Source organism: Sphaeramia orbicularis, chromosome 4 (genome assembly GCF_902148855.1).
Source record: "Sphaeramia orbicularis chromosome 4, fSphaOr1.1, whole genome shotgun sequence".
NCBI lineage: Eukaryota > Metazoa > Chordata > Actinopteri > Kurtiformes > Apogonidae > Sphaeramia > Sphaeramia orbicularis.
In genome coordinates, this window is record NC_043960.1 from 58,296,302 (window position 1) to 58,313,927 (window position 17,626).

A 17,626-nucleotide genomic window follows, 5' to 3' on the forward strand; every position below is an offset into this window, starting at 1 on the left:
GCAGTGAAATACTGCCTATTTGCATTCTTCAACAAAATTGTTCATAGAGATAAGTATAAGTAAATTTCATAGAAATAATTAGACAGATTTGTTAGTTTACAATTTCAGGTTTTCCAAACCATTTCTATTAATTAGTATCATTTTTGCTTTAAACAGTGATTCACTGACATAGTGATTTGTCATATATTGACTGTTGCGGTGTTAACACTTTGTTTCAATTAAACTGTTTGGTATGTCCGTTATTGACTTTCTAATGCCTACAACATTAGTTCAGCTGTTTTGTGCTGCACCTCTCAGGCTGATCTGATGAACACCTCTTGGTGTTTGTATTACTGGATACTCTTTGTCTGGTACATAGAAGACCCAAGGTGTGGATTATGCACACAACTAACATGAAATATCTTCTAGGGTCGAAACTCACTGGGTACAGCTGTCAGTAATCTGTTTCATGAAAATAGTATTGTTCTAATCATTAGTTTTAGCAATTAACTGTCAGTATGTAGAGTCTCATATAATAATTCATGTATTATTTTAATAAAATTCATGCAGCGGTAGTGAACTGCAGCCTTCACACTGTAGCATCGTCTGCTAGCAGTAGAAATGTCATGAACGACAGCAGAACCACTTCTGAAAATGGAGTATGGTGGCAGGGATGAAGAATTCAAAGTAGAGAGAGGCTAAAATCTCCCAGCATACCTCACAACATTTGAATACAGACATAAAACTGTGCCTAGTAGGTAGTCAGATAATGTTTGCATTCATTTGGTGAGTTTGGCGGCGATCGGACCTGTGAAGGCTGAGGAAAACCTGTACAAATGCCGTCCTGTGGTGCGACATTGGTGGGACACAGAACGTGTATTATATAGTAGGATTTCAACAGATGTTTCCATTGAAAGGGTGTTTGGCTTCTGATGCGTGATTCTCGTAAAGTCACATTTTGTGGCATGTTGTAATTCTCCTAAAATACTGTACAGTTCTCATAAGACGCTGGTTTAAGGCAGATGTTGGACTCAGTTGGATCCAAACCTCCACGGTGTTTCCACTGTAGCGTCGGTTCATCTACTGCTGTTGCACTGCCTGTCTTCAACTACAGAAGAAGGGACGCAGAATTGATGCAAATTATCGATTAATCCATTAATCATCAGTTGGTTGACCTTATCGATCGATCAACTATTAATTGATAAGCGGCGATTTTCCCGAGAACCTGAATTTCTCTTTCGATACGGTCTATAAGAATAAAAACTAAATATTGTTAATATACATCATGAAAAAATCATGTCATATTCTTTAATGGCTGATTTATTGAACCATTGGATACAGAACAGACAATAACATCTATGCAGTAGTAGTAGTTTAGAAGAAACGGGCATTTCTGACTTTGCATCACTGACATGAGAGAGCCAGATTTCAGCAGAGACACCCCCCTTGAGTTTTTCCTTGCCGAGAAGGAGGGTCTAAGGACGGGGGATGCCCTGGACACTACTCATTTTCTTGCTGTTTATTTGACTGTTGTTTACTCCAACTGCCTCTGTAAAGCCCTTTGAGATAACCTTGTTGTGATATTGGGCTATACAAATAAAGCTGAATTGAATTGAATTGAAATTGTTTTGGTCATGTGACCACATCCAGACTTTATGAATGGGGTTCATTCTGTAATCCAGGAGGTCAAAGGTCAACAGTTCTCACTGACTCCTCCTTTTTGTCTTCTAAACCTCCCTCCAGACTCATTAACATTTCTCTTATTTCTGGTTAAAACATGTATCCTGTTACAGTGGTCCACTCCCCAGGTCCCTACAGTAGACATGTGGGTATCACAGATATCGACTCTTATTCCTCTGGAGAAGCTGATTTATGATCTGAATCAGAAATCGGAGCCACTTCTCTCCTTACAGACACACTGACCCATCAACTGTTCCTGGAAGATATCAGCTGATTGTCTTTTCATGTGTTTCACATGTGCTACTCATTTAACTGTCTCCTGTCAAATTCTTGTGTATTTTATATATTTATGTTTTTCCCCCTTTGTAACCCTTTTATTATCTTTTTTTATTATTGATCTTTTTTCTCTCTTATCTAACTTTTTGAATTCATGGCAGAGTTTGTTAGTTTGGGGTGAGATTTTCTTTCTCTTTTTGTGTGTTTTGTCATTTGTTGCTTTTTGTATTGTTCATACTCATAAAATCTGAAAAACCAATGAAAAAATTATCTAAAAAAAAGGAATACAGAATATGTATGAATGTTATATGAACAATATGTAAGAAATATTAAAAGACAAAAGTTAGAAATAAAAATAGATTTTTACAATAAAAAAAAAAAATACTTACAATTCGTTGATCTACATTTTTAAAATATATATATTAATTATCTTCCTCAGAGATTAAATGTGTTAAAACTCACATGTTTAAATAAGATGAATTTGAAACAAATGACTAAAGTGCTGGTTATCAGATGTTTTTAACGTATATGATAAAGGTGATGCAATGTTTACTGATTAAAATCTAGATTTTATAAATGTTCGAGGACTAGGGGTGTAAGAAAATATCGGTTCTACAATATATCACGATATTTCATTTCACAATACTGTATCGATATTAAAAAGTACTGTATCGATATTTTTAGGTATTTATTGCACATATTGTGGAGGTTCAGTTTTATTTTACGCTGTTATTAAATAATGTTAGGTCCTTTGTTGGGATTGAACTAAAATACTGTTCTGATGTTAGTTCTGAACTAATAGAATATGAACATTGGAACAGGATCTGAAACTGGAATGTCTGTAAAACATTATTTAAGTCTGAACACAGGAACATTTTGTGATATAACATTAGATCCTGCTGTGATCAAATAAAATCTGTTTAGTATTTGTGCATATTTCTGGTGTAATTCAATTCTTCAGGGAAATAATCATTTAAAAAAAGAAAAACAAAAAATTGCCTTTTAAACAGTATCATGATATATCGTGATGCTTCATTTCATGATCCTAGTATTGTGACTTGTATCGAATCACCAGATTCTTGCCGATACACAGGCCTGTCGAGGACACAGAACCTGTAAAGTGAATGTAACTGTTTTGTTCCAACACAAATGTTCCTTTGGACACAAACCCATTCTATCATTAATTCTCCTTTTTCACACGTAGACCATAGACCATATCTGTGGAACTACAGACCACCAGCATTTGGACTGAAGTTACAGACCGGTGTTAGAACCCATCCCGTCCACTAGTGTCAAACTGACCCGTGTACTCGACCTCCACGTCGGCGAGCGCCTTCAGCGTGTTCTCGAAGGTGACGCCGTCCAGATCCAGACTTCCCACATCGTCGTACACCTGCTTGGTCTTGGCGATGAGTTTGTCGGAGAGGTCGTGGATCTGCTCGGGGCTCAGGTCCCAGCGGAGCCGGTTCTCGGAGCAGACCGGTACCGGGCTGCCAAACACCACCTCACCTGGACCACAAACACAACACTGAGGTCAACAAAAGGGAGGGAGGGGACCCAGAAGGAAGGGGGCGTGTCCCCTCTGACTTCAGCTCCTGCAGCGTTAACCCTTAGGTCCTCCTCAGGCATTTCTGTACATTTTTCAATTTTTTTTGGCATGAAATTTGATATCCAGTGTCTTTTACTCTTATGTGTGTTTTATATTCCATTCATGCATTTTGCACCCTCTGGTTCCCTTCATGAAAAAAATGTACACGCACAAAAAAACTGCCATAAAATCTAGAGCTGCGACCGATTAATCGATTAGGTGCTTGAAGTGAATGCAAAAATTCATGATTCGATTAATCAACTCGAAATGATTGAAGGGAAATATTCTATTGCAGTTTTCTTGAATTGAAGCTTCTTTGTGCGTCACAATAAGTGTCCATGTGAAACACAACAGTGGAACCAAAGTTTAACAGCAGAGAAATGAAGGAAACAAAGCTCTGATTCAGGAGAATTGTGGTTGGATTTTTGTGGATTTTTTTGGATCACTTTGAGTCGATTAATCGGTTGCAGCTCTAATAAAATCATCATACATCAATTGCTTTTTTTTCTCTATACATCTCCTAAACAACTTCAGCCCAGCTCAAAACTAACAAACATTCAATAATTTTCAGGATTTTAACCCTTTAAATGCCAGTTTGATTATTTGATTTCTGAATGATTTATTAAAAAAAAAAAAAAAAAAAAACCAAAAAAACCAAAACACACACACAAAAGGTGTAATTTTTTCTGTTATATCCATTTCCCTGCAATTTATTATAACATTAGTGGTGATTAGAGCCTTGAATGTGTCAAAGACAAGCAACAAAACTGATTTGATTGCATCAGTATTTTTTCTGTATTGTCAGATACTCCTCCATTTAAATGCACCATTGACTTCCATTAAAACCACGTTTTTTAATCTCACTGCTGTTATACTATATAATAGGAGTGTGTACTGGCAAGAATCTGGTGATACGATACAAATCACAATACTAGGATCATGATACGATATAACACGACTGTTAAAAAGGCAATTTTTTTGTTTTGTTTCTTTTTTTTATGATTATTTCCTTGAAAAATTTAATTACATCAGAAATCTGCACAAATATTAAACACATTTTACTTGATCAGAACAGGATCTAATGTTATATCACAAAATGTTCCTGTGTTCAAACTTAAAATATGTTCAAACAAAAATAATGTTCTGACGTTAGTTATGAACTAATAGAATATGAACATTTGAACAGGATCTGAAACTGTAATGTCTGTAAAACAGAATTTCAGTTTTATCACAGGAACATTTTGTGATATAGCATTAGATCCTGTTGTAATCAAATAAAAATGTGTTTAGTATTTGTGCAGATTTCTAGTGTAATTCAATTCTTAAAGTAAATAATTAAAAAAAGAAACAAACAAAAAATTGCCTTTTTAATAGTGCCATGATATATCGTGATATATCATATCGTGACCCCAGCAGGGATGTAACGATATGAAAATTTCATATCACGGTTATTGTGACCAAAATTATCACAGTCGTCATTATTATCGCGGTATTATTGAAATCGTGCTCAAAATGTTCAAAAAGTACTGATACACACACTGAAATAATTTAATCAAGTTGTATTTAAAAAACAAAACAAGAAAACCCCCAAAAAACAAATAAAATAACAGGCACACTGTACCTTCTGTTGCAGAAACATTCAAATATTAACCTTTAGGGGTCTGAGCCATTTTTCAGTACTTTTGATTTTGCCTTTATATACTATATAAAGAAATGTTTACTCTACCCATGTTTGGTATCTTTTTTTCAGCATAACTTCATCTATGTCATCTATTATTTTTTCACTTTAACCTACTATAAAAACATAAAAGGCCACAAAACATCAAAAAAAAAAAAAAAAAAAAAAAAAAGACATCCGATTTGAAAAATGTATATAATTTATTGCATAAATAACACAAAGATCCTTAACGAACCTTTTCAAAGACTTTAAAAGTGAATATTGGTTCCAAATATTAGGTATATAAAATCAAATTTGTAATAAATTAAAACTACTGTATACTCAAATATTTGACATAAAAGCAGATCTTTACATAGGGTTTTTCCCCCTAAAATTGTAGTAATCAAACACAGTTATCATGATAATTAGAATTTAAACAGTAATACTAACTGTCTGCAATTTTACTGCGGCTTATCGTCATACCGGTAATCGTTACATCCCTAGATCCTAGTATTGTGATTTAAATCGTATTGCCAGATTCTTGCCAATACACAGCCCTAGTTACTGCTGTAATGTGCAGATAATTTGGTGGTTAGTGTTTGAAGAACCTCTGGGTTAAACCTGATATGAAGTGACTGATGGTTTAAGTTCAACTAACATTTACCCCACGACTGAGAAGCAGTTGAACTGGATCAGAAACGCCCTTTTAGGAACATGTTCAAAGCTGCGTTTGGCCAAAGGAATGAGTCACGTAAACAGGAAACAACACATTTCCATGGAGTCTTTCCCCATGTTGGCCTCAGGCAGGTCAGCCACGTTTAGTAACGGACGTGAAAATACGCTCAGAGACACTTTAACATGTTGACTCAAGAAAACTAAGACGAGGAAAACGATCCGCCACAGTCTGATCTGCACTGAGGACCCACATCTGCATCCTTTCATCTGTTTACTGGAGGAACTTCAACCTTTTCCACCCATTTTGTTGACAAACTCGTGGTCCGTGGCCCATATAGAACCTTACTGGATGCAGCTTTTAGACCAAATCATAATAATAATCAGATTATTATTTTATTAATTTAAAACAGGGATGTCAAACTCACTTTAGTTAAGGTTCTACATTCACATCAATTGGATCTCCAGTGGGTCGGACCAGTAGAATAATAACATAATAACCTACAAATAATGATAATAACATAATAACCTAAAAATAACGTAATAACCTATAAATAATGATAATAACATTATAACCTACAAATAACATAACAACCTAAAAATAATGATAATAACATAATAACCTATAAATAACATAACAACCTAAAAATAATGGTAATAACATAATAACCTATAAATAATGATAATAACATAATAACCTATAAATAACATAACAACCTATAAATAATGATAATAACATAATAACCTATAAATAATGATAATAACATAATAACCAATAAATAACATAACAACCTGAAAATAATGATAATAACATAATATCCTATAAATAACATAACAACCTAGAAATAATGATAATAACACAATAACCTAGAAATAATGATAATAACATAATAACCTATAAATAACATAACCTAAAAATAATGATAATAACTAGGGCTGGGTAAAAAAATTGATTTAATCGATCTTAAATCAATCTCATTTTAATTTTGCGTAATCGATTAATAGTGGATGAGATTGATTTTTCAGAGCAGGACCAGGAGTTCATGGAACCGGGGGCGGTTCCGTCTTGCGAACCCCTGGGGAAGACTTGGTCTGCTCGCGACAGCTCTGACGCGGAGGAAGGGTGGCTCAAAGTCGAACCCGCAGTGTGAAGGAACCGGCCGCCGGAGAGTCGCGGAAACCGGTTGTTCTTGGAATAATAAGTTGGATCCATACTATCACCTACAGCTGAGTATAGAGTTAGAGAAATAGCAAAGTGACAATGTCTGACCGCTACGCTACCCCCCCCCAGCTCCCTGACCAACATTCACAGAGCGCGTGCAGAATAAAGATGACGAAGAAGTCTGAGCCACTGTAGAAACATGGCAATGTTTCTGTCCTGTACATTATTTAAGAGCAGATTCAACAATTTACTGCTGAAATCTCATTTGTTTCCTTTCTAATATCAATATTGATTCCAGTATTGATGTGTTGCATGACTGCAGTACTCAAATAATCAGGTTACAACTCAAAATTGTACTTTGGTATCACTAAATTACTTTGACTCAATCAATTAATACTGAATCGAATCGATATTGAATCGAATTGAATCGTGATTAATCGATTCAGAACCTTTTGAATCGAAATCGACTCGATTATGGAAATTGGCCATGATACCCAGCCCTATTAATAACATAATAACCTATAAATAATGATAATAGCATAATAACCTACAAATAACATAACAACCTATAAATAATAACATAATAACCTATAAATAATGATAATAGCACAATAACCTACAAATAACATAACCTATAAATAATAACATAATAACCTACAAATAATGATAGACATAATAACCTATAAACAATGACAATAACATAATAACCTACAAATAACACAACAACCTACAAATAATGATAATAACATAATAACCTATAAATGACATAATAACATAATAACCTACAAATAACATAATAACGTGATAACCTTAAAATAATATAATAACCTACAAATAATGATAATAACATAATAACCTACAAATAATGACAACTCCAAATTTTTATGTTTGTTTTAGTGCAAAAAATAACATTAAATTCTGAAAATATTCACATTTACAATCTATCCAAACAAAATACATGTGGATAACCTGAAAAAACTGAGAAATAAGTGCAATTTTAACGATATTCTGCCTCAACTTATCATTAATACATGTGCATTTCAGATCAGATCTACAAAGGCACAAAACATTCAGTTAACAGGTAGAATATTGTTAAAATTACACTTAATTTCCTTTAGACATTTCAGGTTGTTCATATTTGTTCAGAATATTTACATTTTACTGTTAAAGGATAGATTATTAATGTAAATATTTTCAGAATTTAATGGGTTTTTGCACTAAAACAAAGATAAAAAATTTAGATTCATTACTTAAAGGTTATTATTCTGTTCTTATTTTACTTCAGATCATATTGGTCTGAATGTGGAACCTGAACTAAAACCAGTTCAACATCCTCGTTTGTTAAAATCTTCAGTGTCATTTTTGGACTTTGCAGATTCATCCCATGGGCTGCATTTTTTTTTTACACCCCCCGTTTTAATTGTTATTCACCCTAAACTAAATATTTTCCTGAATGTGTTTCAGTCCACATTAATATTAATACAATATTTATTAAGTCACAATTTTTTCTTGTATTGGGCTGTGTATGTTATGCACTGTTTAGTATTTATAAATAATAATAATAATAATAATAATAATAATAATAATAATAATAATAATAATAATAATAATAATAATAATCTATTTTTCTCTAGAGTTGCTAATAATTTTGTTTTCATTTACTTCCATCTTTTGCCATATTTCTGGGGGTTTTTGCATCTTTTTCAGCCTCTTTATTGTGATGTGGCTTTTACATTTTCTTCCTGTTTCTTTTGACATTACTATGGTTCTGTGCAGGTTTACATGCTTTTGGTGATTAGGAGGAAAATGTGTTTTATTGCTGCAATAAATATAAATAAGAGCCACTGTTTTTCATTCTTTTTTTTCCGTTCATAATCTGACTAATCAATGACAGAAATATGACATTAGTTGCAGCCTTACTCGACAACATCTACAAACTCTGAAATATTCAACTTCAACACAATAACTAGGGCTGTGTATTGGCAAGAATCTGGCAATACAATACAAATCACAATACTAGGATCATGATACGATATATCACGACAATTTTTTGTTTGTTTCTTTTTTTTTTTAAACGATTATTTCCTTGAAGAACTGAATTACAGCAGAAATCTGCACAAATACTAAATACATTTTATTTGATCCCAACAGGATCTAATGTTATATCACCAAATGTTCTTGTGTTCAAACTGAAATTCTGTTTTACAGACATTACAGTTTCAGATCCTGTTCAAATGTTCATATTCTATTAGTTCAGAACTAACATCAGAACAGTATTTGAGTTCAATCCCAACAAAGGAACGAACATTATTTAATAAAAGAGTGTTAAATAATAATAAAATATCAACAAAAAGAAAAAAACAAAACAAAACAAAAGTGAACCTCCACAATATCTGCATTTGAACAAACACCTAAAAATACCGATACAGTACTTTTTAATATCAATACAGTACTGTCAAATGAAATATTGTGATATATTGCAGAACCGATATTTTCTTACACCCCTAACAATAACACGTGTCTCCTTGACATTGAACCTGCATCTTCACTTACATTCCTGCAGCTGTATTCACTTGTATTCACTTGTGTTCACTCGTCTTCTGTCTGTCTCTTATTACTCTAGGTTTATTCAGACGCTCTTTTCTTTTACCAGGTGACGTTACATTAACCCAGTGTTTGTCAAACTGTGGGGGGGGCCACCCCAGAGGGGTCATGGGTTCACTCCTGGGTGGTTTTTTTTGTTCTTCAGGTTAGAACATGTGTCAGGTGGAACTAATGTTTAATGGTTGGAGCACCCTGGACTCATTTTATGGACGTACACCAAACCAATCTACTGCCATGGTGATCTGTCACTGGACTAGACAAAGAGTTTAGGTTTGGACAATGGACAAGGACTGGACTGGAAAAGACACAAGGACACTAGGGGCGTAAGAAAATATCGCTTCTGCAATATATCACGATTTTTCATTTCACAATACTGTATCGATATTAAAAAGTACTGTATCGATATTTTTAAGTATTTTTCAAATGCAGAAATTGGGGAGGTTCATTTTTGTTTTTTTGTTTTTCTTTTTTGTTTATATTTTATTTATTATTATTTAACACTGTTTTATTCAATAATGTGCGTTCCTTTGTTGGGATTGAACTAAAATAAAGTTCTGACGTTAGTTGTGAACTAATAGAACATGAACAATTGAACAGGATCTGAAACTAATGTCTGTAAAATAGAATTTCAGTTCAAACACAGGAACATTTTGTGATAGAACATTAGATCCTGTTCTGATCAAATAAAAATGTGTTTAGTATTTGTGCAGATTTCTGGTGTAATTCAATTCTTCCAGGAAATAATCTCTTAAAAAAAGAAACAAAACCAATAAAAAATTGCCTTTTTAACAGTATCATGATATATCATGACATATCGTATGGTGATCCTAGTATTGGGATTTGTATCGTATCACCAGATTCTTGCCAACACACAGCCCTACACAGGTTTGGGTTTTGGACCAGTTTGGACTTGAATGTTCTCAGATGTCCGATGGAAACGGGCTCATGGACCCACTGATACTGGTCACATGGTCATCTGTGGAAACAACATGTGGTTGATGGACTAAAAAAAGTACCTTTATTGTCATAGTTGTAGATAATTGTACATTTCCTATTTTCATTTGGAAAAATATTGTCTCAGGGAGCAGTCTGGATGAGTTTATTTAAATTATTCAAGCAAAAATCTAAGTTATTCTAAATCTGAACAAAAAGTTATTCAAGGAAAAGCAAAAAGTATTGTTAGAATATTGATGTTTCTGTCAGTAAATGTTATAATTGCACCACTGTTATAATGTTGTTGGGGTTGAGGGGGGGCTGAAGATCTTCAGTCCTCCGGGGGGGGGGGGGGGGGTGACAGAAAAAGACTGAGAACCACTGGACTAACCTGTTCATCACCCATAATAATAATTCCCTAACATCTTACCTCTACCACATTTCTCACACTTGTTTTTCCTCTGTATTTTAGTTTTTGTCTTTTATCTTTTGCTGTACTGTGTCCTTGGGTTTCATGAAAGGCACTTTCAAATAAAATGCATTATTATTATTATCATTAGGCCTATTATTATCATCATCATCATCAGACTCCACTTTCTCAATATGTATGAACAACAAACGGACACAAAACACCGATAAAATTAAAAACCTGAACAGAATATACTCACTCATTTATTCTGACAAAAACCTAACGTCACCCCTCCTCCTTCCTTTAACAAGTTTTGAGGACATTTTATTATCAAAAATTTAATTCAAGAGTTGATTTCAACTGACTGTCCGAGTTAAAATCAACACTTGAATTTAGTTTTTGATCGTAAAATGTCCTCAAAATTCAGTCTGAAGGAGAACATGGAAAGCCACAACATTTTTTTTTAAAGTTTTGGTCATTTTCATGGTCATTGTTTTTTTTTTTGTTTTGTTTTGTTTTTTTGGCATGTTTGAAATATTCACTTCTCTGCATCTTTTCCTCAATACTGGAGCAAATAGACTCTTTCTGCATTATTCACTTAAGCCACAATAGGACTTTTTCATCAGCTTTCACTTCTGCCTCCTTTATCATTAAACAGTATTAGTCCTGATTCCGAAAAACAAAATGATGATGAATGATGATTTCTATAAAATATATTTTTATGTCACGATATCAATTTAATGTTAAATCAAAATGAAAAAATAAGACTAGTTGTAATTTTGTCTGTTAATTTATTTTTCTGTCTTATGTTTTCATCTTGTTTTTTTTTTGTTTCTAAAGCTGCTTATTATTTTAGTCATTTCTGTTCGTTGCATCCATTTCAAGATTTTCATTTTGCGACTTTTACGTTTCCGTCTTGTTGCATCTTGCGTTTCTATCTTTCATCTTTTGTGCATCTTCTACAACATCCTCTCATCAGTTTCCTTCTCTGCATTCTAATTTTGAGCTTTTTACAATATTTCCATTTTATTCTATCTTTGATGTTATTTTCAGTTTGTTGTGTGTTTTACAATGTTTTAATTTGCTGCAGCTTTTTCAACATTTCTGTTTTGATGATGACAATTTCATTTTGTTGCATCTTAAATATCATTTTTGTCTTGTTTCATCTTTTACAATCTCTTTTTTCTATTTGCATCTTCAATGGTGATTATTTGTTAGCTGCCCTTGTAAGACATTTTTCATCTTGGGGTATGCTTTAAGGTGCTTTCTTTCTTTACAATGTTTTTAATTTTTTTGCATCCTGTAGGTTGTCTTCTTTATAATATCCTTTATGACTATTCTTTTCTGTTTTCTTTTTTTATAGTGTACATTTTACCACTAAGTTCTATTCAGAAGCTACCTGCTCTCACCATCCTCCTCCCATGTGACCATTATCAATATTGAGAATCAGAGTCCATCTTTATTTCAGATTGACAGATTTTAAAACCTCATTTCTGCCCAGAGTCTCCCAGCTTTCATCCTCATGCATCCAGTACATGTGCAGCTTTTACATCCTAACTTCATATCCTTAAGTCCCTTAATTAATTCCTCCAAAACCACAACAAAATGTGATATTCACAAAAATCAGTTCATGCATTGCAGACTAGTTTGATGCTAAATTCACAAACTTGATTGAATTTGAATGAGTGGTTAAAAACACACACGACTATTGAACAGACTGATCATTAAACCTGGATGGATGAAGCTGTGGAGTCTGAAGTATCAGTGTCAGTTTAACCCTTAGATGCATGAGGGTCTGGACCCACAAACGGATCAAAATGACCCACGTTCACATCAGTGTATTTTTAGGACACTTTTGTCAAAGTAAAATATCCTACAAAAAATAATGACTCCATATTTTCTTCTCGGTTTGATATGAAAAAAATATTACATTATGTCTATAAATAATGACAACTTCAAATTTTTGTCTTTGTTTTAGTGCAAAAAATAACATTAAATTCTGAAAATATTTACATTTACAAACTATCCTGTAACAATACAATGTGAATAACCTGAACAAATATGAACAACCTGAAATGTCTAAAGAAAATTCAGCAAAATTTGAACTCTTTTCTGCCTGTTACTAAGTGTTTAGTGTCTTTGTAGATCTGATCCATAATGCACATGTAGAAATGATAAGTTGAGGTGTAATATTTTTAATATTGCACTTATTTTCTTAAGAAATTTCAGTTTTTTCAGGTTATTCATATCTTTTTTGTTTGGATAGTTTATATAATTAAGTATTTTCATAATTTAATTTAATTTTTTTTTTTGCACTACAACAAAGACAAAAATTTGGAGCTGTTGTTATTTATTGGTTATTATGTTATTATTTTACTGGTTCGGCCCACTGGATGTGGAACCTGAAAGAAAATGACCACCATCCTCCTCCCATGTGACCATTATCAATATTGAGAATCAGAATCCCTCTTTATTTCAGATTGACAGATTTTAAAACCTCATTTTTGCCCAGAATCTCCCAGCTTTCATCCTCATGCATCCAGTAAATGTGCAGCTTTTCCATCCAAACTTCAAACCCTTAAGTCCTTTAATTTTTTTCCTCCAAAAGCACAACACAATGTGATATTCACAGAAAGCAGTTCATGCATGGCAGACTAGTTTGATGCTAAATTCACAAACAGACTTGACTGAATCAGAATGTGTGGTTAGTCTTGTTTCATAATATAAAGTTTGAGCTAAAAGTGACTTAATTCCTTAATTTCTGTATTTTTTTTTTAACCGGAGTCCAGTGCCAGTTTTAGTGCCTGGATGGTTCAGGATCCTGGGATCTGAGGTCAATGACTGACATGTGGAATAAAAGCAGTTAGTTTAAGGATAAAGCTGCAGCTCTGCCCTAAATAAAACAGATTGCACAACAGTTAGCTTAATGAGTAAGCACAGTTAGGTCCATTTAACAGCATTCAGCCTCAGACACACACACAAACCAGAACCGGACCGAACCCCAGCAGGGTTTAGAACCAGCTCAGTTTCCTCTGAACAGGTGTGCACTTATTTCCAGGTGGATTTCACATGAATTCTCCTCCTCTTCATCATTAGCTGTTAGCCGTTAGCTTAAACTGACTGCGGATCTAAGCTAATCGGGTCTAAAGAGGCGGGAACGAACCGGCCCAAGCACCGGCGGCTCCGGCTCTGAAACGGACCCGGTTCGGTGTGAAAAGCCCGGACTTTACGCACCTGTCGGCCCCATAGCTGTAGATTGAATGAAGGTCGGTTCGGTCCGTGTGGTTTCTGTCACTCCGCTCAGTGGAGGAGAACTACAAAAGAAAAACTACACTTCCGGTCGAGACTTTTCACAATAAGAGCACCGTGTTCGGAAACAGACGGTCGGATTTATTTTATGACTTTAATTTTATTTTTTAAAATTATTTTATTTATTTATTTATTTTAGTTTTTTATTGTATTATATTTTATATTTATTATATATACTTTTTTGACTGTAAACAACATATCTTATAACTTATCTTGACTTTTAAAAATTATTTATTTTATTTTATTTATTTATCCCATTTTTTCTCCTTGGCTTTTGAAACCATGTGAGATGTTTGAAGGTACTATTTTTACTCTATTGTTTTTATGGCTTTTTAATCTATCTTGTATTTTATTCTTTTATTTTGGGTTTTGTTTATTTCTTCTGTTTAGCACTTTTTCCTTTTTTTTATACAGTTTTTATGTCTTTAAATCTATTCTGTATTTTATTCTTAAACTTTGGTTTGAATTATTCTTCTGCCCAGCACTTTGGTCCACTGCAATTGTTTTAAAGTGCTTCATAAATAAATTTGGATTGGATTATTTGTTTTTTCTCTTTTAAGATTTCATTTTCTTTCTATATTTTCAGTCACAGACCCTTGTCTTTTACACAATGATTAACTTGTGTTGATAAATTGTCATTAAAACCAACAGTCTAAATTTCATATATTGATATGAATGTTGATTTTTTTCAGCTCATCAGTAACAAAAGTGCATGTGTCTGTATGAATGTCAGTTATCTCCAATTTTTCTCTCTTTTTTTACTTTCATGTATTCTTTTTAAATTCATAAAATAATAATAATAGATTAGATTTCTATAGCGCTTTTTTGGGCATTCAAAGCGCTTTACATTATCAACCCATTATGCATTTATTATTATTATTATTATTATCATTATTATTATTATTATTATTATTATTATTATTATTATTATTATTATTATTATTATTAATAATAATAATAATAATAATAATAATAATAATAATAATAATAATAATAATACTTTTTTAAAAGGATGCAAAACTAATTGCATATTTGCAGCTCTGTTTCTGTGTCAGATTTTAGTTTACAGTAGATGCTTTATCTCGACCTTAATACTGAAATCTTGTCATTTGACATCATTTTAACTCTTAGCGCCCCCTGGTGGGAGGTTCATAACACAGTAACGTTTACTTTTACTGTTCATGTGCCAAAAAGAAGTTTATATTCTATTATAAAAGGAGAAACTACATCTATAACCATGATCAGCTCTGATTATTTTCTTAATTCTATTGAATATTTACTCTGTTTGTACTTCATTTATTGTTTGTACTTCTTTTATTGTTGAACTTTTAGTTTTTATTTTTAAGGAAATAGTGTTAGTTATTTATTACTAAAACATCCTTGAATATGGAGGAGTACTCTACACTTATTCTTTCTGTGTGAACACTCTTCTAACTTCTGGTCTAAAATTGAAAAATACATCATATCTAAAAGTCATGAAAAAATAACTATAACATCTCAAAATGTAATTACATATTTTGAACATAATATTTGAAATTTAGAATTTGTTGTAAATTTGATCATTTTATTTGGAAAATTTCATACACACAAAAATAAATATACCATAACACACCCCAAATTTTAAAATCTTCCAGATAGAATTTGAAATTTATATTAAATCTTTGGAATTTATCTTTAACAAAAAAAAAAAGCACTAGCACCCTGACAATTTATAAAGAATTCTTTCAAATAGACTGAACTCTCTGATGCATTTATATATTTATTTTTCTAAGAAATATATATAATTATATATACTATTACTTGTCTATTCTGTCTTGTATCTTTAAATTTATGCATTTTTTCTTAAATTTATTTGTTCAAATGCTTTTTCTTTTTGACATCTTGATGTTTGTTTGTTCAAAATTTACATGTTTTGTATACCTGAATATTTTCAATAAAGTTGAAAAAAAATAATTGAATATGGAGGACTGAACCTGCCATACTGAGAAAAATATATACAGAAATTAAAAAATGGCTTGATAAATTAATTTCTGTACCATTTATTTATCTATTTTGTCCTTATTTATATATTTCCTTCTTTAATTTTTATCCCTGCATTTATTTCTGCGTTGCTTTCTATTTTTTTTTTTTTTCTTTTTTATCTTGTACATTTTTAATTGCTATTACATCTCTTTGTGCCGTCACTGTTGTTCTATTTGTGAAGATGTAGTTTGGATTTATTTATTTATTTACATCTGTTTAACATTAAATACTTTCATTTCAACATGTTTCGTCATATCTTATTGTATCTTATTATATATTTTTCTTTTTTTTTGGTCTCTTTTTGTGCTTCTGAAAAGTATAGTTTCTTCTGGAACTTATTGTGATTTTATCTTGATTGTTTTGTCCATAATTCTTTTGACATTTATAAGTTATTTTCTAGTGTGTTTTCAGCTCCTCTTTAACATCTGCTCGTACAAAACAGATGAAAATCAGCTTTAGTGACAAACTGTGGTTCATTACAGTGACTTTTGCTTCTTTTAATTCATGAAAACTGTCAGATAAATCAGTAAATATTTGTGCTTTTCTGTGTTTAATTGAATCTGTATTGATCCGTTGGTAAATATCTGGAGTCGTCAGTGTCTTTTATGTTGAATGCTGTGTTCAGGGTCTGCTGGGAAATAAAAGAACACACACCACACCTTCAGGTTTTAAAAGTCCTTGTTTTAGGGAAGACGTGTACATTTACAGTATGTCCACATAAATATACAAAGTTTTATGTCAAAAGAAAAAAAACAAAATAAGAAAAAGAAGTACAGAACTCAGATTTATACACCATTCATCCATAAGAAATTTGTCAAAAACATGCTTTAGTTTTGATGCAGTTCTTCATAAAAATGTTTTTCTATAAATGCAGAATTTACCATTAAATTAAAAAAAAACAAACCTTGTCATTACCTTCAAAACACAAAACTGTCTTTATCCTGAAAGTGGATTGTTTTCCTTCTTAAATAAAGCTCAACATCCACCAAAATGTCGTAAATGAACTGATAAAATGACAGATTGTTTCTTCTTACAGTCGACTTTTCGTCTGTTGTGGCTGAAAATATTTGATGCACAGTTTAAAAGGAAAACGCAAAGAAACTAAAGTTTTCCTCAACAAGCCCAATTTTTTTGTAAAATTAATGTAAAGTGAATCATCCTGAGGGAAACCCACTGCTTTTATTAAAGTTTGATGCATTTATTTATGGTCGATGTAAAAAACACACATGACTATTGAACATACGGATCATTAAACCTGGACGGATGGAGCTGGTGAGTCTGAAGTTTCAGTTTCAGTTTCAGTTTCAGTTTAACCCTTAGATGCACGATGGTCTG

The 17,626-nt window shown here is 32.4% G+C and overlaps 1 protein-coding gene across 1 annotated transcript in view; it reads right to left on the reverse strand.

The window, feature by feature from the left end:
* The window catches only part of thop1 (thimet oligopeptidase 1), a 39,505-nt gene extending 25,182 nt beyond the window's left edge, over positions 1-14,323 (reverse strand). The window contains exons 1-2 of the mRNA XM_030131756.1: positions 14,195-14,323; positions 3,238-3,444 (exon numbers count right to left, since the gene is read on the reverse strand). Of these exons, the coding sequence (XP_029987616.1) occupies positions 3,238-3,444; positions 14,195-14,207 (220 nt within the window). The 5' untranslated portion in view covers positions 14,208-14,323. The remainder of the gene's footprint in view (positions 1-3,237; positions 3,445-14,194) is intronic.
* Positions 14,324-17,626: the final 3,303 nt, after the last annotated feature.